The sequence below is a fragment of the Onychostruthus taczanowskii genome, unplaced genomic scaffold (assembly GCF_017590055.1).
Source record: "Onychostruthus taczanowskii isolate IOZ18803 unplaced genomic scaffold, ASM1759005v1 scaffold58, whole genome shotgun sequence".
NCBI classification, from domain to species: domain Eukaryota; kingdom Metazoa; phylum Chordata; class Aves; order Passeriformes; family Passeridae; genus Onychostruthus; species Onychostruthus taczanowskii.
This window is the reverse complement of record NW_024503457.1, coordinates 4,307,142-4,333,548: the sequence shown is the minus strand read 5'-3', so window position 1 is coordinate 4,333,548 and position 26,407 is coordinate 4,307,142. Positions and strand designations below refer to the sequence as shown.

General features: G+C 38.4%; 1 protein-coding gene across 5 annotated transcripts; it reads right to left on the bottom strand.

The window, feature by feature from the left end:
* Window positions 1-100: 100 nt before the first annotated feature.
* On the bottom strand, window positions 101-26,407 carry UPF3A (UPF3A regulator of nonsense mediated mRNA decay). 5 transcript variants are annotated; one of them, XM_041418171.1, is made up of 10 exons: window positions 26,088-26,407; window positions 23,721-23,827; window positions 15,860-15,966; window positions 13,848-13,946; window positions 13,652-13,762; window positions 10,195-10,250; window positions 9,944-10,102; window positions 7,937-8,097; window positions 4,730-4,804; window positions 101-1,591 (listed from the first exon to the last, which is right to left on the bottom strand). In XM_041418171.1, exons 1-10 carry the CDS (start codon window positions 26,217-26,219, stop codon window positions 1,306-1,308), a joined length of 1,293 nt encoding a protein of 430 aa, XP_041274105.1. In that variant the 5' UTR covers window positions 26,220-26,407; the 3' UTR covers window positions 101-1,305. The 5 variants fall into 5 exon arrangements, with proteins under 5 accessions (XP_041274105.1, XP_041274107.1, XP_041274103.1 ...); XM_041418169.1 differs by having other exon boundaries at window positions 1,285-1,591; window positions 4,510-4,804; window positions 26,088-26,400; XM_041418172.1 differs by having other exon boundaries at window positions 1,377-1,591; window positions 4,566-4,804.

Genomic DNA, 26,407 nt, shown 5'->3' with positions numbered 1-26,407 from the left:
TTTTATCTGCTTCTGAAGCATGCAAAGCAGTATAACAGCATCTTACTCTTTTTTTTCTGGAGTAATAGATGAAAAAATAGCACAGTATCACATCTCAAAATCATAGTCAAAATCTTGTTTGCTTTTATTCTATTTAATGCTTAATATCTGGTAAAATACAATAAATAATTTTCAGTCTAGGACAATTAGATGTTATGCTTAATAATAAAATGTTCAGAGAGGATGTAAAAATAATATCTTACTATTTAACTTCAATGACAAAGCAGGTCTGTTTTAGACAACTGAGACATTTTCAGCCATGAAAGATAAATGAAGATATCCTGCCCTTTCATAAACACACATCTATCATTGAAACCAACAGAAGACACACACAGCCCCACACATACATATGTATATGTGCCTGCCTTAGAGGGCAGAATTTGGCCTGGATCTTACAAAATGGTAGTTTGCAACTGACATTCATGTGTGTTTAATTTTTTAACAAATAAAACTGCAGAATGCTCACGTATTTTACATTTTCCAAATCCTGTTACTGCAACTTATATGAAACATTAGCATATAAAAAGTCATCACTGTACAACCACATTTTTTTGTCCAAAAGTCAGTGTCAGAATGATAAAAACCAGCTATTTAATTAAAACCAGATTTATTGTTAATGTGCTGATGTTTGCATTAGCTGTGTTCTGTTTTAAGCACAAGGAATCTATTAAAACATAAAAGGCAAAAGTGGCTCAGAAAATGACAAACTCTCCAAGAACATACTTGTAGCTTTACTAACACTTACCTGACACTACAGTTAATTGAAAACCAATGTAAACACCATGAGGTACAGATACCACTGGACATTCCTCACAACTGTGCAAACTGTGGGCCTCATCCTGAAAACACCACTGGCTCCAGAGCTTCGTCCCAGGGCTGGTCCCCTGAGTCCGTCTGCAACACCCTGCAGCAGCCCCTGCCCCTGCCTTTTGCAGGAAGGGGTCCTGTGGACCCTCATGTCATGCACCAAATACATGTAAAATGCCTCAGATTTCAAACTGATGCAAATTTACATTTCATTTTTTTAGACTCAAGAAGTTGACATAGCTTCTCTTAAGTCTTATATAAATATTCCCTTAAAATTTTTAGAGGGTCTTCTATTTCAAGGTAAATCTAATAAAATATTTGAACTGCTTTTAAATTAGGCAAAGAGTGCTTGAGCTCCTTTTTGTAAAAAAGCAACAATATTCCTTTGCTGTAAGATATTTTATATATCTCCAGTCACTCTTCCCTTTATTTTACAGAAAGTAAGAGACAGAGCTTTTATTATTTTGTTGATGCAATTGCCTGTGGAATTCTGAAACAGCCCAATGGATTTTTGTGATGATGCTGAATCTTAAATTCATTCCTTTTCACAAGACTTTTCCCCCAGACTGTTTTATTCTGCTTCTTCAGTCTTTTCAAAACCAGCTCCAGCTGAATTATCTGCCTCATACTTTTTATCAGAAGCATCTTCAAAGGATTTCCCACTGCAGTCATAGGTTTTGCTTGTAGGTCCCATATGTGTTCGGATGCGAGCTCCTGGCTGGTACAGCTGCATGGCTGGACGATCCTAGAGGGAAGGAGATAATGGTTAACGCTGTGAGAAACCCATGTGGGACACATATGTGGAATTTTAAAGTTTTGAATCTTTATGAAGAAAGTAGATTTTGTGTAAAAATTACTTTACATTTTATAAGAACCAGGAAAAAAATGGCATGTAATGAAAATTGACTGGGTATTCAGTATCTAGTATTCAATACGTGTTGTTTATAACACTATTCTTGGGAGCCAAACATTTGAAAAAATGAAAAACGCTTTAAAAATTAAAGATCCTATTTGACATAAACAAGGAGCAAGGACAAATACTGCAATTATCAAACATGCTACTTACAAGTAAAACAAAAGAAATGTTGCTACCTTCACTAACATCAGCTGAGAAGAACAATAGCCTGTGCACTTGCAACTCTGCAGATGAAATGTCAAATATTATACAGAAGCATAAAAATCCAAGACAGACTAGAGAACAGCTCAGCAGGTAGCAGCTAGAAAATTATTCTCAACTGATCATCAATCATTACCCAATCCTTACCAGAATTTAAACATGCAATGCACATTTGAATTATACACATCAAAATAAAATTGCACAGTTTTTGCTCCACTTCATCTTGCCTTCCATACTGAGTATGAGAGCAAGAGAATTTATGCACTGATAATAAACAAAGGAAGTACAAGTTGAGCATGTGCAGGCTCTATGAGTGACCCAATCATACACATGCTGCTCTGATCCTGAGAAAATGGAAGAAGGAGCCAGTTTATGTGGAAAATACACCTCAAACCTGAAAATGGTGATGCTTTTCAGAGCACTCTTTATTTTTGAAATTTCATTAGTAAAACACACCAGTTAGAAACTCTGCTTAAGAAGTCTTTTCCTGGTAAGGGTATTCTACTTTCACATAATCTTATGAAGCAACCAAAAGCTCACCAGTACTTGAGCTTTTTGATCAGTCTTGTGTTAAGTTTAGCAAACAGCCAGCAGCCTACTTAAAGACAGTGGCAGAGCACTGAAACTGTCCTACATCAAATTATACCAATTTTCAATTCCTTCATAATGAAGTAAGTAATATAATAAGTAATAATAAATAACTTTGAAGTAATTCTGGATTTTTGTTCTTCCATTAGTTTTTCTTATTCCCAATATGCATTTCCCCTTTTCTTTTCTTTTTCTTTCATCTTTTTTCACCCATTTTTTTTCTCCTTCTCTTTAGACCAGATGTCAAGATTCACTACTGAGCCTTATGACTAGATCATTCTAGTTAGTGCTTTGCAGTGTGGTATGAAATGCATAACACACCTTTCTATATCCCAAACAGCTGCATAAAAGTAGATCCTCAAGCAGTGCCCTTTAGAAAGTTTAAGATAAAGGGTCCAAATGACTGTTCTTACCACAGCCTCTGCAGCCTGTGGTTTGTATAAAAGCTATCATGTTACTTACACTGGAAATTTTCCATTTTCTAATTAATTCCTACAGACTTCAGAAAGGGGTTCTATCTCTGAGTAAAAATTGGTGTTGGCATTGTCAATGCTATACCTAAGTTGTAAAACTGAGCCCCTAAGGAAAAACTCACCACACTGCAAAATACCTGACTGATTGTGCTTATTTTTTTAGGGAACAAATCTACTGTTTTACTCCTAAGTATGGACTAATCCAGGGACTAAGCAAGGTACCACAAGTGTGATGCAAAGAAATAAAAAGCAGGCAGCTTCTTAAAACTTGTCAAAAGGGCCCAAGACCCACCATGCAATTCCAAGGCTGGAGATTATTTTGACAGATTTCAAGAAGAGCATGGCAAGAATGAGAAAAAAAAATATTTTTCCCATCTTCCTGTTTCTGAACTAGCCATTTTTCTGACTGCTCTACAGAAAAATGTAGAGCCACTGATGTGGAAAGTGGCTAATGTGCAAATGCAGATAAATCTTAGCCATCCTGCCCAGCTGACCTCTGCATAAAAAACAACCTCAGGGCACACCGGGCTTTCTGTGTTGGCACAAGATGAGTCCTTGACACGCACAGTGAATCCACCTGAACTTTTTCCCTGCACACTCCATGCAGACTCACTCTGCATGTGACCAGTTTACTCTTGTCAGCCTTAGCCCACAGTATAGATCAGTCACTTGCTTTGAAAGAAGAGTTTCACATGCAGAATAAATTTCTACGCCAACAGTGCTTTGGTCATCTTTTGTGGAAAATCTAGGATCAAGAGAGAGAGAGAGAAAGGGGCTGACAAGGAGAGCCACATCCTGAAAAGAGTCTGGCATATCCGTGAAATCAGCCAGCCTGAGAAAAATGATACCCATATCTCTGGGAGACAATAAGGGGCAGCTCTACTACACACCCTGATACAGGCTCTGCTCACACTGGCTTTGCATCTGCTCTTCTCCTGACAACAGCTATGAGGATAAATTTATCCTGATGAAATGACAGCCTTTTCATACTGGCAGGTATGCAATACTAAAGAATCCATACATTCATGCTCTCTGAATTAGCTATTTATTTAAGTCCTTATTGTTGCTCTACCAAGCAATGCCTGGCAAATCCATAATATAATTATTTTATGAGAGTAATGGAAGTACATTTTTAAAAGACTAACATACCACAGTTTTTAAATTTCATTACACATCAGAAGTGTAATGATTTTTAATATACTTATAAAATGTAAGGCTTCCAAGAATAGTATTCTTCAAATGGCAGGGTTGAAGTGAAGACAGAAGGTCTTCTATATATTGTGAATATGAATGAGCCTGTAACCTTAACTTATTTTAACTGCTGTTGTCCTTTGACAACAACCCAGAAAGTAATCTGGGTTTTACTGAAAATGAGATAAGGAATTCTTTTGAAAAAGCATCTTTATGCTGAATTTGCAGAAGTTAAAACCTGTGATCTTGAACCATATTAACTAATGAAAAATTATCCTAAATGAATAAAAGAACCTTATTTCTTATGCGCTCCTTTTTGGATGCCATGTCATCACACTTGTCCTCTTTACCCAGTTTGTCTACTGCCTCCACAGTGAAGCTGTAGTTGTAGTTCCCTTTCTTTCCTCTGTCTTGATTGTATCCTTTCCCCCATTTCAGCTCTTCTTCATTCCTTCTCATAAACTTGTCAAACTCATAGTGAGTTCTATGCTTTCTGCCATCATCCAATCGATACCTTTGTCTTTCAGGTTCTTTTTCTCGAAATCTTCTCTCCAAATCTCTTTGCTCTTTGTCACTATCATTTTGTGACCTATGAGTATGTACGAAAAGAAAGAAAATCCAAGCAATTAACAGTAAAAAGGAGCTACAGAAAGATACAAGTCAAACCTTTCCTTTGACTTCAGAAGTGTGTAGATAAATTATATAGCAAGGTTGTTTTCTTCTCATTACAAAGGGTTAAATGTTGAATGTCTTACCCATGTATGTCACCCATGCATTTGGTTCAGAATAGCAGACAAAGCAAGGTTGTTTTCTTCTCATTACAAAGGGTTAAATGCTGAATGTCTTACCCATGTATGTCCACCCATGCATTTACCAAGCTTTTGTGCAACTGTTGTGGAAGGCCCATTCTTCACCCTCTATCCCTCTTTGAAATCCTATCAATAGTTCCCCAATACCCTTGATATAAACACATGCTGCACTATTAGCTCTTGTAGCCTGGCATTGAGGTGAGTCATGCATGGAAGTATTCCTTTGAACGGGAACATTCATGAGCTGAAGGAATTGTGCAGGTATCATGTATCAATTTGTAAATTTCATGTCTCTGCATAACAAAAATTATTTACTGACATCATAACTTGCAAAAGACATTTATGAAAATAAATACTTATGTTCCAGGCTTTTTTTTATTGTGCCTCCAAATAATTTAGCCTGCCTTTGCACATTTTATTTCAGCAAAGACCATTACCTTACCACAACATGATACTTAATTTCTGCTATGCTGTAAATGGTTTATATTATAAAGACTATTGGCAATATTTTGCTGCCTGTCTGATAAAATTCTCAGCTCTTATTCACTTCATTGTTCCAGTTCAGCAAATGGGTGTTTCTCTCATACGGCAAGACTGTAAATAATGAAGATCACAAAATAGATTGAACTTCAAAAGGAACAAATACAGGCAGTTTCTTTCCATTACATATGTATAAATACTTAAAATTGAAACAGCAAGTTACTTATGTTAGTCTCATATTTTGGGAAACTAAAGACAGAATCAGAGAGGATGGAGATTTTTTAATGGTGTGGTGATCAAATAGTGACATGCTTCTCATTTATAATTATTTAATACAAATAAAAGTGTATCTATATATATAACTTTTATTTTTCATATAAAGGAAATGTGAAAATTGGTAGCATCTTTCATGAACTTGGGCATTAGTGGGGCTGCCAAAAGAGGGTCCCCATCTCAGGAAGAGCTGAAACTCAGAGCAGAACCTGAATGAGAGGTTAAGTTATTCAGCATTTCACAAGACTGAGCTAGAGTCAGCACAACACGTTCACCAAGTGGAAGCAACATCTGTCCCAGCTGTCACAGACACCTGAACCAACCACAGGTACACAGACCCTGTACCTGTAGCATGGATATATTTACATAAAATACTAATTAGCTAAGTAAGTTGCTTTGTTTCATGTTTAATATGCTATTCCAGAACCTAACTTCAAGTCCTAGCAAGGCTCAGGGCATGACCTTCCAAAAAGCCAGAAAGACCCTCTCAATTTGTTGCTGCAGTATTGCCTGATACTTGTCTCTTCCCTTGTCTGTTACTGTCAGGGAGGAAGTGCTGTGTCTGAAGGCAGGCAGGTGACAGGGATACAAACTCCTGTTCCAAGAGTAGTTAAAGTAGATTCCTAAAATTCAGTCACAGTGAACAGGCAGGCAAGAGTGGAAATGGCAATTTCAGAGTATAGGTAGAAGACAAAGTTACACAGTCCAAGAAAGCAGAAAGGAATAGAAATAAAGGGAATTGAAGCACTTCGTTTGATGCAGTTTCAAATCTGTATTTGACCATGTAACTTATGTACCTACTGAGATTTTGATTTGTGGTAGGAAGCTATTGCTACCAAGCCTTTGACATGGTTTCAAACAGGAAGTTCAGTCTCCTGCAGGTAGAGTTGGCAGTTACAGCTTATTACCAATTTCTGAGTCAGTGACAAAGTAGTTTCAACTTTAAATCTCAATCCAGCTGAAATAGCTCATAGCTTGCTACCCACCCACTAAAAATCAAGACGAAATCAGCACTTGGAAACACAAGGTAATGCTTATTGTACCTCTGCAGCCAAATTAATTCTGTTTTACATCAGCAAAATCTACATTAATGTCTTATTAAACTTAATGCATCAATAGCAAACAATGGTGTTACATGGCACCACCAAAAGGTGAATCCATAAAAAGCCAGAGAAGTAGTGGGATCAGCATGCCTGGAGGTACTTAAAAGACGTACACATGGCACTTGAGGACACAGTGTATAATGGCAGCTTGGCAGTGCTGGGTTAACAGTTGGACTCAATGATCTTAAAGGTCCATTCCAACCTGAAACATTCTGTAAGTAGCAAACAACTTATTTGCCCCTGCAAGTGTTTCTGTTGAGCTTGTTCTGTTTCCTTTCTTGAAAACCATCAATAAAGAAGTTGCTGAATATTTTCAGTTTCAGAGTTTCAGGACACGGAATTTTTCAGGAACATTCAGAACACACATATTTTTCTTCGTTATTTATCTTGCATATCTTATGGGTAGATCCTGCTTGCAATGGGGCTCATGTGCCAAAGGACAAGAAAGAGAACCAACTGCTGAAAACACTTGTGAGATGAATAATTTCCAGGCTACAGCAGTAATAGAACTGAGCTACGCCTTTTGTTCCTGCCATTGCAAATGTAATACAAAATGCATCAGGAGATAGAGACAGCCTGCTGCATGTATCTATCATAAAGCTTTCATTCACACCTTCACTATTTTGCCATTGTCCCACTTACCTAAACATTTATAGGTTCATTGCAGCCAACCCACACGTGAAGGAAAAATATGGCATTGTGGACAATTTAGTCTTTGACATGATTAATGGAAGGAAAGCCTTACCTGAGCTCTTGATGGAGAACAGGTGAAATAACAACAATCAAAATTACTTGAATTTTCATGCAGAAATCCTTCCAATCAGGGATTTCAAAGCATTTCACCAGTAACAAATTGCATCCACTAATACTGCCACCAGGTCAGTAAATTGTAATGAAACACCTTTTACCAAAACAACAGGAAGAGATTTGTTCACACACAGAATGAAATTGGCTCTTTGGTGCCAGAACATCTTGTCAATGCACCACTTATATTTAAGCCTTGTGATGAAAGCATTTAAGATCTAAATTAAAGACTAAAAGATAAATATTACTTACTTTTCCTTAATTTCTTTTAGTGAACTCTCCAAAGATTTGGATTTTATACTCCCAGATCCAGGTGATTTATCCCATTTATTTTCCTCAGTGTCAGCTTCTTCACCTTTTTCTTTGTGCTTTTCACTGGCCAGTTCATCTCCTTTTTCAGGCTTCCTGAGAAGCTAAGAGATATTTGTTTATATTGTGATGCAAAATTATTCTTCTCTACTGTACAGACATTTTATACAGTAACCTGCTAAGATTGGAGATACCTTATTTACATGCTAGGAACGTATTTTACAAAGTACAAAATTTAAAGTTATTTTTAAAGGGTGGCTTACATTTGCTAAGGAATGACAGTCATTAACAGGCATTCAACTGCACACTTTCAAATATGTGGAGAATACTGGAGAAAGCACTTACCTATTCTTCCCAGAGCACTTACCTACTCTTTTCTCCTGAGTTATAAATATAAAGACATTATTATGGTCTATGGTTTCTTAGAAATCATGTAACAGAGCTCAATGTCATTGCCCATAAAATAAGAAGTAGAACTTCTACAATACTACAAAGAGAGCAGGATTAATACTTCACTCCTTGAAATATTATATCTAAAATGTGAGTCACATGAATTGGGATAGACAGGCATGTAGAAGTAGGTGCTTAATACATGATGACACAAATACAGATGAGGAAAAACTTCTGATATTAGCAGAAGAGAAGTCATTACATTTTCACCTTGAAGATTAGGATTTTCGAGAAGTCTGTTCCTTTCATAGCAACCCATAGAGGGTTTCAGCAGAGTATAGTATTAGAGGCATAATCTTTATAGAAGGATCAACTGTCTCAAATTATTACCCTACCATATCAATTCTAGGCAGAACACCTCAGTTTTTCCATTCCACCATTTTGTTTCTGCAATGAGCACAGGTTAATCTTCTCCAATATATGAAACTTCTATAATGTTTGTCTCAGGTAATATTTTCCTTTTCTTTCAGAGACAGAAATAGCTTCCAGGGTCATATCACCACAGATATGTCATGAATACTGGGGCTTGTTGGACAAGCATTTTTAGGTAATATATTTTAAGGATTAAGTCCCTTTTCTTCTGAACTTCTAGAGTATTTTTTTTATGCCCAGATATGAAAAACATGTAATTCAGCTTCAGAATTTACTATTTTTATACTTTTAGGCGAAGTAAACTGTTTTCCAAGAACAAATGAGGAAATATGTTCACAGTTCTGTGGCTTCTCACCACCATTAAATCTGAGCCAAGTCTGTGTGTTCTTGCTTTATGCTACAGATTCTTATACCAAATTTAATCCTCAAAACAGCCTATAAAGCCTTTCCAGTAACAAAAAATTTGGTTCAGATGAACAGTTTTATCTATGTAATCTTACAGAAATAAGATGGTATTATATGGCCTGAATCCATAGTACAAGATAAACTCTCCTAAGTGATGTTGTTAAAATCTGTTCAGATTGCTGAAAGGCAGTGCAACCTGAAATTAGCATACAATTAAAATACATCAGTTCTGAGTATAAACAGAAATATGTGTCTCTGCATACATGGCCAATTGAAGATTGGCATGACAGAAAGTGCTAAAGCTATGTTTCACAGAAACACACAATCACAGAATATTCTGAGTTAGAAGAGACCCACAAGGATCATCAAGTCCAACTCTTAAGTGAATGGCACATATGGGGATCAAACCCACAATAATCTTCCAACAGGTTGGCACAGAACAATTTGGTTCTGTCAGGTAATGCTGGCACAGAATGCTGCAGAGTTGTATGAAGATGTCTGAGTTAACCTGCTCTAACTGCACCAGCACACCATGGTAGGTAAGGCCATCAGTCACACTTTCAAAGAACACTTTGTCAAAGCCCTACATTGGCTTTCCCTTCCAATCAAAACTGGTTTGCTGTCTCCACACTGTGCTGTTGTACACTGAACAAACACTGAGATACCAAAGAACTTCTGGATAACTTCAAAAGAGGAATAATTTTTTTCACTGATCTCAGTTACCTTGATCCTTATTTCTTTTTCAGAAATCTTCTTTTGCTTCTCCACTTCTTTTCTTTTACGTCTTTCTTCTTCTCTGCGCTTCCTTTTCTCTTCCTCCCGCAAACGTTTCTTCTCCAATTCTCTCCGCCTTCGTTCTTCTCTTTTCTCTTCTCGTATTCTCTGAAGAGTTCAATAATGATTAATTGTAAATTGTCCAACAGAAAACCACATGAAACATAAAGGTGGAACTTCAGGCAAAAGTCTGAACGTACCTGCTTTTCTAATTTTCTATTTTTAATATATTCCAAAAGGGGTGTTGTTCTTCTAGCTAAAACACAAAAAATTTGTGATATAGTGTTCAACTCCTAAAATGTACTCATTTCTTTGCTTTAGTATTAACCCCCTTTTTCTAGCTTTATCTGAAAGGGAGCTAAGCCATTGATAAAACTATTTGTCTCATGTATTGTTGAAGACATTCCCATCATTCTGCTTTAGAAACACTTAATTGCTTTTTTGCTATTTTTGCTTAATTGCTTTTTTGTTAGCATTAGAAGCAACAGAAATATGTTGCACGATTATTTGATATTTAATTAAATATCATATCCTTTCAGTTCAAGAGAATGGCTTTTCTCTTTTGCTCACGGAAAGGTTATTTCACCAAAAGAAAGAAATAAATGTGTTCAGAATATATTCCTACATTTTACTTTTGTACATCAAAACCTAGCTATATTGTTGTTCATATACAGCCCATATTACTGTAATCTCACATAGCACTTTTCAATCCCAGAAACATGAAGGAAACATTTTCAGTCTCATATAATATTTTGATTTACCTGACATTTAGTATTTACCTTTCCATGGGAAAACAGGAGGAATAACAGATAAGCAGTTTGTTCCAGGTTACATAGGAAAGTATTAGCAGATCCATTAAAACTGTGGAAGGTCTCATCTACTGGATCACACAGCCATTCTTTTATTTCAGAGCTATCTCCATGCTCTGAAATCAAGTCACCTGCCTGAACCATCCCCAAATTCTACAAAAACTTGGAGAACATCATCAAAATCTTTACCATGTTCCTTATCAAATTCTTTATTCGTGGCTGTCAGTACTGAATTCAGACTTCAATTCAGCCCGTACTTACAGCTGTGAGTAGTTACAACAAATTTTGTCAGTTTTAGATATCCCAGAATAGAAAATGTTTACTACTTGAAATTGCTCTACAGTTATGTATCGGATTCTCCCTCAAACCACAGAAAAACATTCCCAATTGAAATGGCATGACAAAATTTGAAAGAAAAGAAAGAAAAAAAAAAAGTTAGAAAAGTCTTCAACAAATTTGAAATGACATGGCCAAAATCTAGACACAATTCATATCCCAAAAACATTTAAATGTTTTTGCATTGAAAGTTGGATTATTCTGGGGGCAACACATTCATTAATAACAAAATTTTGTTACACAGTTATGAATGGGAAGGCTGATAGGATTCACTGTTTCTCTTTAGCAAGTATCAGTGGTAGGAATCAACAACCAATAAAGATTGTTGATTTGATATTTTTCTCCCTCTATTCCTAGATTTTCCATGCCCCCCCATCCTCCCCACCTACCCATCATTTTTGACAAGTTTTAGGTCCCCAGAGCCCCCTTCCAGTCCCTCAGATCTGAGTTTTGCCTCTCTCTCCTGCTCCCTAAGTTCCCCTGCCTGAGCAGTGGCTGTCTCTGGGCACTTTTACATGCTGAAAGAGATCACAAATTGTAACTGGAAGGTCTGGGGAAAGGATAAGCTGCACTGAGAGTTCAGAACTTGACCCTAGTAATGACTAAGACTGTAGTGCAAGAGGTTTAATGAGAAATTATAACTTGAAGTTCAAGGGAGAGAAGCAGTGTGTAACGAGTACTACCAAAAGACGAAGTGGGAAAAAGAATGTTTATCAAACTTGAATCTTATCCATCTTATTTATGGGCCTTACTACAAATACAAACCTAAGGGCATTTTCCTAAAATGTTTAAGAATCATTAAAAGAAAATAAATCACTAAATTAAGAGCTGTGTCAGCAAACTTTACATTTTATCTTGCTGTCTACAAACAAACCAGAAGAAATTGCTTTTCTTCATCTTGCTACAGAGAAAAATCTCTTTCATATCTCTCTGTCACATGGAAACTGATCAGCCAACACATCTGGCATGATGCATAAAACATGCTGGTTTGCAGTAACTTCACTGGAGAAATTCTGAGCATGTGGGGCTCAATTCTGCCAGCAAAGTCTTGGGCACATCCTTCATTGACATCAGTGGGAGTAACACCTTTGAAACTGGACACACAGCTAAACCCTTTTGCTATAAACATGCTACCTGCTGAAGAAATCTTTGGTTTTGTATTGATAGCAATGGCCACAGCTCTGAATGGCAGGAAAAATAAAGCAACTAGTTTGATTTCCTCTGATTTAACAGAAATGAAACATTAAAACTCTTAAAGCTGCCTTCAGTTAATATTGTTACTCAGAAATCTGCAACTCTCAAGATTAATCATCTTCCCTGATGTAAGTTAATAAATCTTCTTGAAACTGTAGACTTTTTGCAAACTGCAAACTTATTAAAATTTTTTACTGCGTTTACTCTGCTGTCAACCAGAGAACCATGGAAGATTGGGGGTAAATAAAAATTACTGGATGACTTCCCCATCTGAAGCAGCAACAAACAAGTTTTATTGATAACAGAGTTATCTAAATGTCCATTTCCATTTCCTCTAAATTATTAGAGTTTCAAATCTCTCCAGTCAACACTCAAACAGCAGTAACAAGTGACAGGAAAGAGAAAATGGCCTCAAGATGTAACTGAGCAGGTTTATACTGGATATTAAGAAAAATTTCTTCACAAAAGATTGTCCAGCACTGGAACAGGCTGCCTGAGGAAATGGTGGAGTCACTGCCCCTGGAGGTATTTACAAGATGTGCAGTTGTGGCATTTGGGGGCATGGTTTAGTGATGGACTTGGCACTGTTGAGTTAATGGTTGTACTTGATGTTCTTGAACAGCAAGTTTCCAACCTAAATGATTCTATGATTGTAATCAAAAGAGGTGGCCACTTTTTCACTGTAAAGAAATAACAGCAAAGGTCAATTTTTTTTCCTACTCAGTTGTCACACCTAGGGAAAGACTAACTGTTCTGCATGTTATCACTTGAAGATACACCAAAATTCCACGTCATCCTGAAAACTGCATACTAGCACTGAAGATTTCAGTGCTCACCTTATTTAAAATTCCCCCCAGGACTGTGGAAGCCATGCTGCATGCACACAGAAAACAAGGTGTTGCCTTACTTTCAGAGCTTTTCCAGAATCTTGACCATGAGAACAGAGAGAGATCATTTCATGTTTTGTAATAAAAACAGCTAGTATCAGGGATCAATGGTTAAGTATTCAGCTATTTTGCATTTTAAAAATAAATCTTCCATCTACTAATACATCTGTAAGCATTCAGAATTACTAAGGGCCTATTTCTGAAGCCAGTGTGTGTGCATGCAAAAGTTGAAGTGAAACCAAATGATTTCATGCATAGAGACTTCAAGGTTTACTGCTACTACTTGCCTGGAAAACAAATATTTAACTGGTAATATAAATCTGTTAGACTGAACAGGTCAGCTCTTGCAGGTAGCATCATAAAGATAAAAAGTAAGAAAAAGATAAAGATATTAAATATTCTCAATAATAAGAAAAATCAAGAAAACAGACCAATGAGTTCCCTTGTTTTGGCCTCAATCTCTCCCAAAAGAATCTCAGGATTGGCACAGATCTTGTCTTCATCAGTACAATAATTCTCTAAAAATTTCCTGTATTCTGGATCTGTGAAGAAAAATTTTTGAGTTATGTTAACACTTTGCAATACCTAACAGAAATTTCCCACTGTGTGTCAAGAAAAGAGGCTTACCATCTTCAATGCTCCCAGCTTTGGCATCTTTCTTCTTCAGCTTCTTTTTTGAAATCTTCTGGAATGGAGCAAACTCAACCACTGCAGGATATTCCAAACCTTAAAAGAAATCAATCCTTAATATTTTTGAGGGGGAGAAACATTCCCTACCTTCAAGTAAGATCTTCCAAACTCTTGAACACGTATTGGGAAGTCTTATGTGAAAATAAAAATAAATGTTTCTACAACTCGCTCCTAAACTTCTAATGAAAAGCTACATGTAGAGGTATTTAAAAATTTAAAAAAGGATCTTTTCTTTGGATATGCTAACAAGACTGAAAATGAGGATGAATACTGTTGCAAAATAATTTTTTTTCAATATTATTTATAGCTCCCTTTTAATTATTCGTAGAAATTGGTTAGAAAAATCTATCACAAAATCTCAGTCTGACAAGTGATTAAGTACTATTGGGAAATCAATCTGGAACTGTTGAGGTGCTTTTCTAAGGCTTTGTTGCCTAAAAGCCTAAAAAATAAGTAAATGCCAGGTAATATGCAATAAAACAACAAAGCATCTCCTTTCAGAACCACAACTGTACAACTCAGCACACAGAATTGTGTGTAACTTCCCTGTTTACGATGGACTGTGCAACTCCTTCCTGTGATTTTACTGGCAGGGATTCTTTGCTTTGAGCTGGCTTCTTCTGCGCACTGGAGTCAGAACCGTGCGTGGGTTTTGAACTGCACTTGGTTTCCACTTGCAGCAGGTTCAAGATTACACTTTGCTCAAGTCCAAGGAAAACTTGTCTTCAGTCTGCTAGAACATTTGTTAACCCTATCGAACCTGCTAATCCTTGCTTCAGTTTTAGCCTCATAATGCAATGCTGCCCCAAGCCTCACCAGAGAGCACTTCTGATCAAACCTTCTGCTCTTTAATTGCACAAGCAGTCATGTCAAACTGGCCAACTGTGTCCAAGCTCAGTTTTGCACAGTATTCTGGCTTCAGTCCAGATACTACTGCTGAATTTAGGCAAAGTCTGAGGAGAATCATTTAAAAAACTTATTTCTAGTTTTAAATCTTAAAACACACAGAATTTTAAATCTGGGAAATGCACACTGTTGTTCTTCATCTCTACAAAAACCATCTAAATCTGAGGGATAGTAGAGGTAAATAAAACATCTCAGGTAGGAAATGCTGAAGAGGAATTCATTAGTTTGACAGCCTCTTCAGGGATCAGTTTCTAGTAAGAGTGGGCAGGACCACTTTTCACAGGACCTCTGTAACACTGTGTATACGGATTAGAAAATGTCTGTATAAGAGAGCCACAAATCTATGTCTATTTTACATAACCTATGCAATTTTTTACAGAAGGTATGCCTGAATGAGGCAAGGAACTGCTAAAGTTCTGCTAAACCACTTATTGATGGCAGTTTCATACTCCTGCAGAAGATATGGATTTATCCATATCTACATTACACACTTTTTCTTTACTGTTGGGCAAACATTTGCAGACTGAACATTTTAAAATGGGCAATCAATTTTGCCATTCTTGTTCTCAGAATTCAACTCAAGATGTCTGCAAAATCCCTAAAAATTCAACATCTACATGCCTTAAAAGTGGGCAACCAAAATGTTGAAGGTTTCCTTTTGCTTTTTCCAAACGGGAGTAAGTGGCAGAACTTTAGCTCAGAAAGGCTGAAGATGTAAAAATCTGTGCTCACAATGTGTTCAGTTACTATTGTAATGAATTGTGAAGCCTGCATAAGGTAATTTTCTTAGTATGATCTTGATAGTGCATTCCTGCAAAGTACAGGAATGCACATAAAGCATGCACATCACATAGACAAGCAAAACTGCATGGACAAATATACTTTGCACTTTATTATATTTTAAGTGATAAATGTTAACATATTTTTATGTAATTAACTGCATAGTGATGAAATAATGGCCTAACTTGGAAAAAGAGAGCAAATTGATGGTCTAAACTGGTATATGTATACATACACATTTAATATCTTACAAATAATCTAACCTTTATTATCAATGAAGACATAGCCATCAAAACGATCTCTAAAAAGAAGGATGTCCTCAGGATTCCTAAAGTTAATGTATGCTCTTGAGTAGAGATGAGGATAAAGGCTGCAACAAGAAATTTTATTTTATGTTACTTATTATTCTTTTCAGAGCTAGGGAAAACATAAAACCAGAAGGATCACATCATAATTCTCATCTTCTTTGAAAAACTGCTATGTAAAGCAGTCTTTGCATTTACACATCTATTGATACATATATATGAAAAAAAGTAACAGAACATCAGAGTTCTATATGCAACTGTCAAATTTATTCTGAACTGACACAAATATTTCCAGTTTATTTTGTCCCCCTAAATTGCAGAGCATACATTTCCAACTGTGCAGGATCAAAACTTTAATATTTCCCTATTTAAGAGATATGAATAACAGCAGTGCTTTTGAGGAACTTCTTGGGCATACTAAGAAAAGTCTTGTATCACTGAAAAGGAAAGGTTAAGTAAAAGACTGCAGTGAAGGGGCAGCTTACAGGCTGTCACTGTATTTAAACAGATTTCCACCTTTAAGAAAGAATAAAAACTGTAATAGTTGGCAATATAATCCACTGAATTATACACAAATAAATAAATAAATTCCATCAGACATCCATGTGTTATCAATGTACATGCAATGTCTAGTTGTGACTAACAGTTGCTGTGAAAATTCAAAGCATAGCAAAAGAAACAGGTACTTAATTCTGATTCTTCAAGAATGTATTGGCATAAACCCCACTCCATAGGTAAATATTTAATGTGCCTGATAAAAACCTCAGGGCTGGCACACCACAATCACAATGAAACTGAGGTAATTTAATGAATTAGAACCCATCAGCTAAGTTACTGTGAGTCATGGCAGATACATGCTTTAAACTCCTGCAACTGTTACATATGTCAGTTTGTATTAAACTGACTTAATGATGACTACATATTACATCAAGTTTCTGAACAAATCTTAACACAAGCCCACATCTTTAAAATACCTATAATTCCATAATTCCATTGTCACCTATGGCCTGTCTTCAGACCAACTCGCCACTGGCACCAGGAGACAATAAACACACACAACTGCAATTGTATTTCAATCCCATAGCTCTTTCAAAATCAGATTTCACAATGAGTGAGAAAGAGCAAAAATATGGATTGGATCACAGGATCCATACATGTGGCAGCTCAAAGCAACATTGCTTCCGAGTAATTTTTTTTACATATGCACCCATATGGATTCCACTTACAGTGTTAGGAGACCATAAAGAGCAGTGCTATCAATCACCAATGGTTTTGTACACCCACCAATTTTGTGTTTGATCCCGTAGCCAGAAGAAATGTTAAAAAACCAGAACGACCTAGAGGGTTTTTTTCATTTAGCTACTTTGTAAATACCACCTATGAAGTGTTTCTGCAGCTTGAAGAAGACAAACTGTTTCCAAGGAAGAGAGGAAGAGCCATTTTATCCATATATACCCACATATTTTGACATTCTAGGATAGGAACAGCAGCGTGTGAATGGTAAGTGGGTAACTGCAAAAATGTCTGCTAGGGCATGCCAGGGCTGAGATGCTATAGCATGGCTATAGAGTTATCACTAAGATGCAAAGCAGATATAAAAAGACAGATTTCTTCTCATTGATTTCAAAGAAGACAACATTTAACACTTTTCATAATTACACAGAGTTAAAAGATTTATTTTAAAATGTGTAAGTAAAGGACGGAATTTTATTGTGGCAGTCTATAGCTGTACTGGAAGCAATGTCTCTGTGCTGCCTAATGGCTACAACAGTAAGTCTCAGATAACTGGGGCTCTCATGAAGAAGGAAACTTCCTTTGTCACATCACCAGCACTATTCTTATCGTTCATGTGCTTTGAGGTTTAAATTAAACAAGGCCTGACATTAGACTGATATGACTGTACCCTTGAAGTGCTAAATAATCATCAGACAAAACCAGGAATCTTGAGGGACCGTTATTTTTCATTCCAGTTATTATTACCTGAGACTGAGGAACTAAGTTTTAGTCCCTAGTCTAATTACTCCACTGTTCTTTCCCATCTTCAGCTTTTGTAATTATTACCTGAGACTGAGGAACTAAGTTTTAGTCCCTAGTCTAAATAACTACTCCACTGTTCTTTCCATCTTCAGCTTTTGTAAAATACTAAAACTTTCTATAGATTAAAGACTGTTACTTGGACAAGGGTCCACTCCTACATTACTGTGGCACTTCTCTGCCTCAGTGCACAGCAAGCAGCTTCATCATACAGTTGGATTTTTTTTCCCCTGTAGGAACTCAGAACCTTTATGGATAGACACACTGTGAACAGAACAGAACTGAAAATACAAAGGCTTGCTCCTTCCTTGTTTCCTTTAGCTGGTATATCAATGCCATCTCTTTCACTTTCTTTGGCAACATAATCTTTTCCTGGAACACAACATATTTTTCTAGCTTTTTCAGCTGAAACAGAGTGAATATATTTCAAAATGGAGGAACATCTGATATGGTTATTAAGCACTCATTAGTAAGAAAGAACTGAGTCTGTATAAACAGGACTGTGGAAAACAGATTTAGAATTTACCTTGCAAGTAAGGGATCTAGTGTTGCTATACACTATTAACATCTCCAATAACTTCACATGCATCAGCAGAAACATACAACAATGTAAAAGCATGGTTGAGCACAGCAGGATATTGGTGTGCAGCACAATACCACAGCAGTGTCTGTCCATTACTGTAGCTATGTATTGGGGTAGAAGGTTGCAGAAACAAAGCTGTGACAACGCTTCTCTGATGGAGCCACTTCTACAAAAGAGTTGGTTCTCACATGCATGTGAGTTAGCTATAAGAGTGCTGAGTGCACAAACCCCACACAACTGAGTGTTTCAAACCCTTGTCTTAGGCTTCTTACCCAGCAAAATGTACAGTGTGCCTAAAAAAAGTGAGTAAAATTAACATTCTAGGTGGGAAGCTAACTAAAGCTAGCAAATTTAAAATACTTAGCTTGCATATATATCACTTTTATTCTAGGTTTCGCATACATGACTTTCAGCAGCTACTCCCCACCCTGGATTGTCTTTACCTATCCATTCAGAACTCAACAGCATGGTCATGCAGCAAAGAATGCACAGGGCTTCACAGGCTACAGGCACTCTGAGGCTAACAACCCCTCCTAGAAGAAACACTCTTGCTTGACTTTTGTACTTCGTATTTAGCAATTACTGGCTAAAATACTCTTTACTCTTCAGGATTTTGTCTTCCAGCTGAGTCCTACAGAAGTGAACTCTGTGTGTCTCCTCCTTTTTTCAAGTATCTAACACCACAGATTTCATTCAGGATCTGAAATTCAGTTTTATCATCCAAAAGCTGGTTCCATTTTGCCATATGTTTGCTGTCTATAATGCTGCTTTCCATACGTATAATGTTTTGGACAGATGCACTGCACATGTCAGCACTTGGAGCAATCTCTATGGAAATAACCCAGATGAGTCTGAGTGTACACATTTATTCATTCCAACACACTGTTTCTTTTTTTGTTTTTCTGCTCTGCATTCAAGGGTATTCAATCTTTTAGGGTACATTTATTTCTGTAACACTTAGTCTATCATCTTTTTAAGTCCTTATTTTTCTAGCAACTTTAATAGCAAACACATTCTAAATGTTTACTTCTTCTACAAAGTACCTTTTAACACCATTGTGTAAAAAGATTGATATACAGGAACACAATTTAAAATAGTTATTTACAGTCTAAACAGCAACATATTAACTATAAAACCAGCAATCTTATCTTAGTAAAGTACTTATCAACTCATGAATCATGGTGGGCATTTATAAAACATATACTTACATGTATATAGAGCTCTACAACTAAATTTTGGGAGTCAAACAGCTCCTCCACCCATTCATACGGTAATTGATAACACATCATTGACATTGTCATGTCAAGCTAAAATCCCCTGGCCTTCATCCTTGTCATCTTCTGTGGTCATTTACGTTATGGGTGGAACCAGCACAATTTCAAATAAGCTTAGTCTTTCCTTTTTACAGCTAAAAATGAGCAGTTTGCCTGGCAGAGAAGGCAGAAACACCAGAGCTGTGCCAATCAAAGCCTGTCAATTATTTCACCCAGAGCACAGTAGTGGTGGTTCCCCTGAAGCACTAAGGGCACTGCCCCTTCAGTGCTGCAGTTCCTGGGTACAAACCTACATCCTACAGTGCTAATGCTGTTTAGCTACAATAATCCTGAGCACAATGTTGGGAAGCAGTTATGGAGGGAAAAGGAGGAGTGCTCTTTGGAAAAGCTTTATCACTCTGTGTGGTACATGGCATGGCACTGACTATTTGAACTGTTTTCATGCAAGCAAGGCTTGTGTTCCGATTTCTTTCCTTTCATAACCTCAGAACACGCAACAATTCCTGGCACTCAGCACTCAATGCCAGCCCAGAGAGACTACCCAAACCCTGAAGGGCCAGAGATCAATCACTTTAGAATAGGCTCAGAAACCTTTACTAGCAGACAAAAAGGAAAGAGCATCTGGAAAACATAGTTAATATTTGAAGTCTGAGTACACAACAGTCTATCAAGAAGGCAGAGTCTTTATTATCATCTATAAACAGTGTTTTGTTAGCATTTTGATGTCAATATGCAAGAGAAAATAAATGTAATGCAGTGAATCAGATGAGTCTGAAAAAGAAACGAAACACAAGTCACTTTCTGAAATGATTTTACTGAAATGGATGTAACTGAAAAACTGAAAATTACATTAATCACATGAAATTTGAAAAAGCTTTATAGCTTGCCTATAACACAACATTGTAAACTTATAGATAACACAAAGATATTATAAAGATTACAAAAACAGAGAAACTGGAGCTGATACACATATCTTTGTTTTGTCCTCTAGGATGAATTATCTTGGAAATAAAGATGTAGAAACAGCTACAGTCAGACCTCTCTAGTGCCCTTATCAACAGCAACTAATAGAGAATGCCAGGAGAAAATTTATTAAAAAGGGGAAAATGTACAAATACTTCACTCAGTTCATAACTGCAAGTATCTGCAGCCTAGGGACTTTGTAACACCAAACTTGTAGCTTATGTTTAATAGGTTTTCACAGATAAATATCTGTCTATTTGTCTCACTGCTCCTGACCCATTTCTATGTCTGAGTATTTGTCTAACTGCTCCTGACCCATTTCTAACATTCATCATTTGTGGCATGAATTTCTGACAAGCTGTAAAATCTGAATGAGCTTATAGAGACTTCTGTGAAGTAGTAACACAGGATGTGGTTAACCTGGGATGTTACAGCTCTTAAGGAAACTTGTCTGCTTCTGCATCAAAGCATCTCTATGCCCCTTTCCAACAGATCCTCTTCACTGAGTAGCTTCTTCAAATCCTTCTCGTTGGGTGACATGACATTTCTTTTCATCTTCACATGTTTTTGTTATCACTGAATTCTCTGGATTGCTTGCCACCTATGCACATGGTACAGAATCTAGAAAAAAGCTATTCGGTGAAAGAAAACATGCTAACCTTGTCCTGTAGCTTTTCCTGTCAGCTGGGATGACATGAAGACACATGCACAAAGTTTGCTGCAATCTGGTGAACTGTCCATAACATGACAGACTATGGGAATATAATGCCTTATACTCAAAAAGTATTCTCTTCTGGGTAAGAGAAGACTGAGATTAACCTTGATTAAACTTTTACTTTCTGGAAGTTTATTGTATATTTCTCAGTGGGTAATGTAAAGAGATGACTCATAAAAAGATATATGTCAGCATTTGAACAAAGGAGACCAAAGAGAGAAGGTGATCTTGAGCCAGTGACAAAACAAATAATCAATCAAGCCAACAGGGCAGAATGGCAGTGAAATGCCCATGTAAGCTGCGTAGTTTGCTGAAAGAAGCTGTAGCCATACAAACCTGGTAAAGATAAACCCATTCCAAAAAAACCCATCTTGTGTCCGAAAACACATTTTTTGAAAAGCAGGATGAAGAAAAATGGAGCGAGCACAAACCACTTCATGCTGAAAAATTCAAACTTGAATAAATTTTTAAAAAAATTAGTTTAGATTTGTGAAGGCAGAAGAGAATAACATTACAAACAACAGGGCGAGAGAAAAAACAGTATCTTTCATTGGTAACCTGCCATAGATGCAATTAAAAAAGTGAACAGCAAGATTTTTGAGTAATCCAAATTTCATCATATAGGAGAGAAAATGAAACTATATATGCAACTATTGTCAGTGCCTTCTATTTTTCTAAAGAGGCTGACTCCCTAAATTCTTATGCAAACTTTTCTGGAAAATTAAAATCAGAATTTTTTAAAACTGTTAATTGGCATTGTGCATCTAAACACAGTGAGAACTGACACTCTTCTTCAGAGAATTTTTGGTTTGCCTTTGGTATTTTCCTCTTACCAAATGAACAACTGGGACAAAAGCCTTAAGGAGGCCCATTTGGAAACAGAGATGGCAAAATTCAGAAGAGCAATGTTAGGTACAAAGATTTTCCATCAGAGTAAGTTTTCCTCCTTCCTCACTTCACATCCTTTGTGGTTTTAACAGAAAAGCTGAAGCACCTACTATTTTGATGCTGCACTCATGTGCAACTACCTAGGTCAGAAATGGTCATAATTTCTCTAAATAAACATTTATTTCTTCTTGAACGTGAAACTGACCCTGAGAGAACCCCTAACTTCCAAAATTTGGTCAGCAACAAAGAGTCGGCAGCCCTCTAGAGTCAGTGGAAAGAATCTCGAGCCAGAGGAGGGGTGATTCATCACACACTAAAATATGACAAGATGGATCTTCAGTTTTTCAGAACACATGAAGCATACATGGTGTTTTGCTTCTCTTCTGGAAACTGATTGATTCAAAATTCATTTTACCACTGTGATATTGAGTAAATTATGTAACTATACCAGCAATTCTGATTTCATTTAAATCAACCAATATTTCTCCTTTTTAACTTTTGCATGAGGCAAAAATTAATAAAACTAGATTATTTACAAATTTGTATGAAGCACATAAAAATCCATGCAGGTAAACGAAGAAACTAAACTCAAATGGAACTCATCCTGTTATTGTTTGCCCCAGACTGAATCTTGCTCACAGCCAATTAGGCAGGCTGTTACAGTTCATCAATGAAGGTTAAAACAAACATCAAGGTTTCAAACTACATTATGGCCTATTCATACAAAAAAAAAAAACCAAAACAAAACCCACTTTAAGATCCGCACCTGATTTATATTTACCTGAACCAGAGTGAATACAAACTCACGAGATTATGTGTTCTGCCATCCTCTCCCCACCACTTCTTCAGGACTTCCCCACACTCCTCCTGCCAGATCTGGATCCAAGACTGCACAGCAACCAAGTCTTCCTCCAGGACCTATGGGTGGTGAGATCCTCACACTCTTGTACTTTGTTTTTCTTTCTTTTGTGCTTTTATTTTCTTATTTCTCTCTCTCTCTCTCTCTCCCCTTGTCTGTGTCCCTGAGTGATATTGTTGCAGTTTCATATTGCAATGCTTTCATGCTGTATTACTATAGATAATAACCACCAAAACAGCTCCATACCTGTTTTCCTTTGCAGCCAAGTTGTTCTGTAACAAATCCTACATTGTTTATTTACAAATACTGATCTTTCAGTGTCACTTCACACTAATGTGCCCCAAGGGGTCTAGCAACAAGGGTTATCCCCACCTTCTGAGGTGGGCCATAATAGTAACTCAAGAAAAATAATAAAAAGAGGAAAAACATGTGATTTGGAATGTCCCACATAACTTGATTAGGTTTTCAGCACCTGAAAACCTACAGAAACAGCTCATCCTCACCTGGGATCAGCAGTGCAAAACTCAAAATAATCATGGGCAGGTAGAGGATGCAGCTGTTCCTCCAGTTGCTCCTTGGTTAGACAAGGAGGAAGCCTTCGAATAACCACCTGTGTGTATAAAAAGAAATGGAGATTTATATTTGATCTAAATACTGTAGAAACAGATGGCACAAATTCCCTGACTCAGTTCCTGCAATTGTTTTGAAACTGTAGGATAATTGACATCTTCTGATGAACAGCCTGAGAACAACTGCAATTTAATAATCAACCTAAAAAACGGATACTGATTACATAAAAATTTTAAAGCATCTCTAAAAAATGATTTAAATTAGCTTTTAAGTCTTGTTACAGCAGTGTTTCAGTGTAATAGGTCTCTGTGTCCAGTTGCTCCTGGCAGGGGTTTTTCAGGGCAGCCTCTGAGAGGATGCTGGGGCTGCCCAGTGCTGAGTGCAGCAGCTCCAATGGATCCACCCCAGGGCACAGCTGAGCCCCTTAAGCCAAGTCAGCGGTGCCTCTGGGAAAGGTGTTTAAGAATGGACAGGTACCTTTTAGGAAAGGCAGCACAGCAGTAGGTGAGACAGAGGAGTAAGGGGCAAAAAAAGTGTACGACACAGCCCCGCAGACAAACAGGAAAGGAGAAGGAGGGGAGGAGGTGCTCCAAGTGCCAAAGCAGAGTCCCTTGAAGGAGATCATGGTGAGGCACACTGTTCCCCCACACGCCATGAAGGACTGCAGCGGAGAAGACATCCACCTGCATTCCATGAGGGACTCCATGCCACAGCAAGCGGAGATGCCCTGAAGGGTCCTGCAGCCTGTGCACAGGAGTCCACACTGGATCAGGTTTCTCCTGAAGGCCTGCAGCCCATGAAGGAGACTCATGCTGCAGCAAGTCATGAACAACTGCAGCGTGTGGGAGGGACTCCCTGCAGCACTCCATGAAGGACTGTATCCTGCTGTGTCCCATGTCAGGTCCCCCATGCTGGAGGAGGGAAGCAGTGTGAGGAAGAAGGAGCAGCAGAGAGGAGCTGTTATGTCCTCTCTGCAAACCCCATTCCTCATCCTTCTGCAGTGCTTCCAGGCAAAGGAGGTTGAGCCTGGGAAGGCAGAGGGGAGGTGGGAAGGTGCTTCATTACAATCTTTATTTTTAAGAGTCTCTAATTTTTAATTGGCCATTGAGTAAATTAAATCTCTCCATGTTAGAACCACACTGTATCCTGAGTTAGAAGGGACCCACAAGGACCACTGAAGTCCCACTGCTGGCCCTGCCCCAAGAATCACAGCGTGTGCCTGAGAGCATTGGCCAAATGCTTCTTTAACTCTGTCAGGCTTAGTGCTGACTATTTTCCTGGAGAGCCTGTTCCAGCGCCCAACCACCCTCTGGGTGAAGAAGCTTTTTCTACATGCAATCTAAACCTCCCCAGACACAGCTTTGTGCCATTCCTTCACATCCTGTCACTGGCTACCAGACAGAAAGTATCAGTGCCTGCCCCTCCATTTTCCTTTGTGAGAAAGCTGTAAGAAGCTGCTATGAGGTCTTCCCTCAGCTGTGTCAGTTTTTCTTGTGATGACACTTTGTTTTTTCCATCATGCCTTATTCCTGGGGAGTCTTTCTGAGGGAGAAGTGCAAGAGCACCTGGCTGGAGGTCAGCCATCCAGAGTCAACCCACTACATCCAGCTGAACTGCCCAATAATAAAGACCAGAAAACTGTGTAGAAACCTCTGGCTGAATGATGCTACCACACAAAGCAGTAAAATGGCAACCTGTTTTAATTTCTGAGCACTTCAATATCTGAATTTAATTTTACTGAGCTCTGGGTTATAGTAATTTTCAATTCTTCAGTTTTTCAATTAAAAAAAAACCCGGGAATAAACCAAATCTCACAGTACTGAAGGACTCACAGAATTGTCAGGGTTGGAAGGGATCTCTGGTCCAACCCCCCTGCCAAGGCAGGGCACCTAGAGCAGGTGTCACAGGAGCTTGTCCAGGTGGGTTCTGAACGTCTCCAGCCAGACAGACTCTGTGACATCCCCAGCCAGCCTGTTATAGTCTGCAAGTATTATTTGAAAGGTGCTTGAATAAAGACGGAGAAGAGAGATGTGCTCTTGCCCTTGTCAGAAGCTGCTTTGCTACAGCAATAGCCAGCCTTGACTTCACAATTAAAGGTGAAATGATTTCCAGCGCTGACGCTGGGGGTCTCCCAGTACTCCAGGGAATGAACACTCTCATTCTGCAGATGAAGAAATTCCCGTTACAAACACACGGACCTGCCGAGACCAGGCTCGGTCTGTCCCCTCACTGCAGCCCCCCTCCCACCCTCTCCCATCTCCCACCGGAGCCGCCCCCGCCCCGAGCCCGCGCCCCCTCACTTTGCTCAGCGCCGTTTTCTTCTCCTCCCGCTGTTTCCCCGGCGCCGGCTGAAGCGGCGGCGGCAGCGGGGACGGGTTCGGCGGAGCGTCCGTGTCGCGGCGCGGCGACTCCTGCAGCTGCGGGGCGTCCATGAGCCGCGAGTCGCGGCCGCCGCCGCGGCCCGGCCCCAGCCCCAGCGCCCCGGCCCCGCCTCCCGCTCCGAGCGCACGGAGCCGCCGCGCCCGCAGCCGGGCGGAAACCTCGCGAGAACGGCTGCAGGGCTGGCGGGATCTCGCGAGGCTGCCCCCGCCAGCCGTGGCGCGGGGCGGCGGCGGCTCCG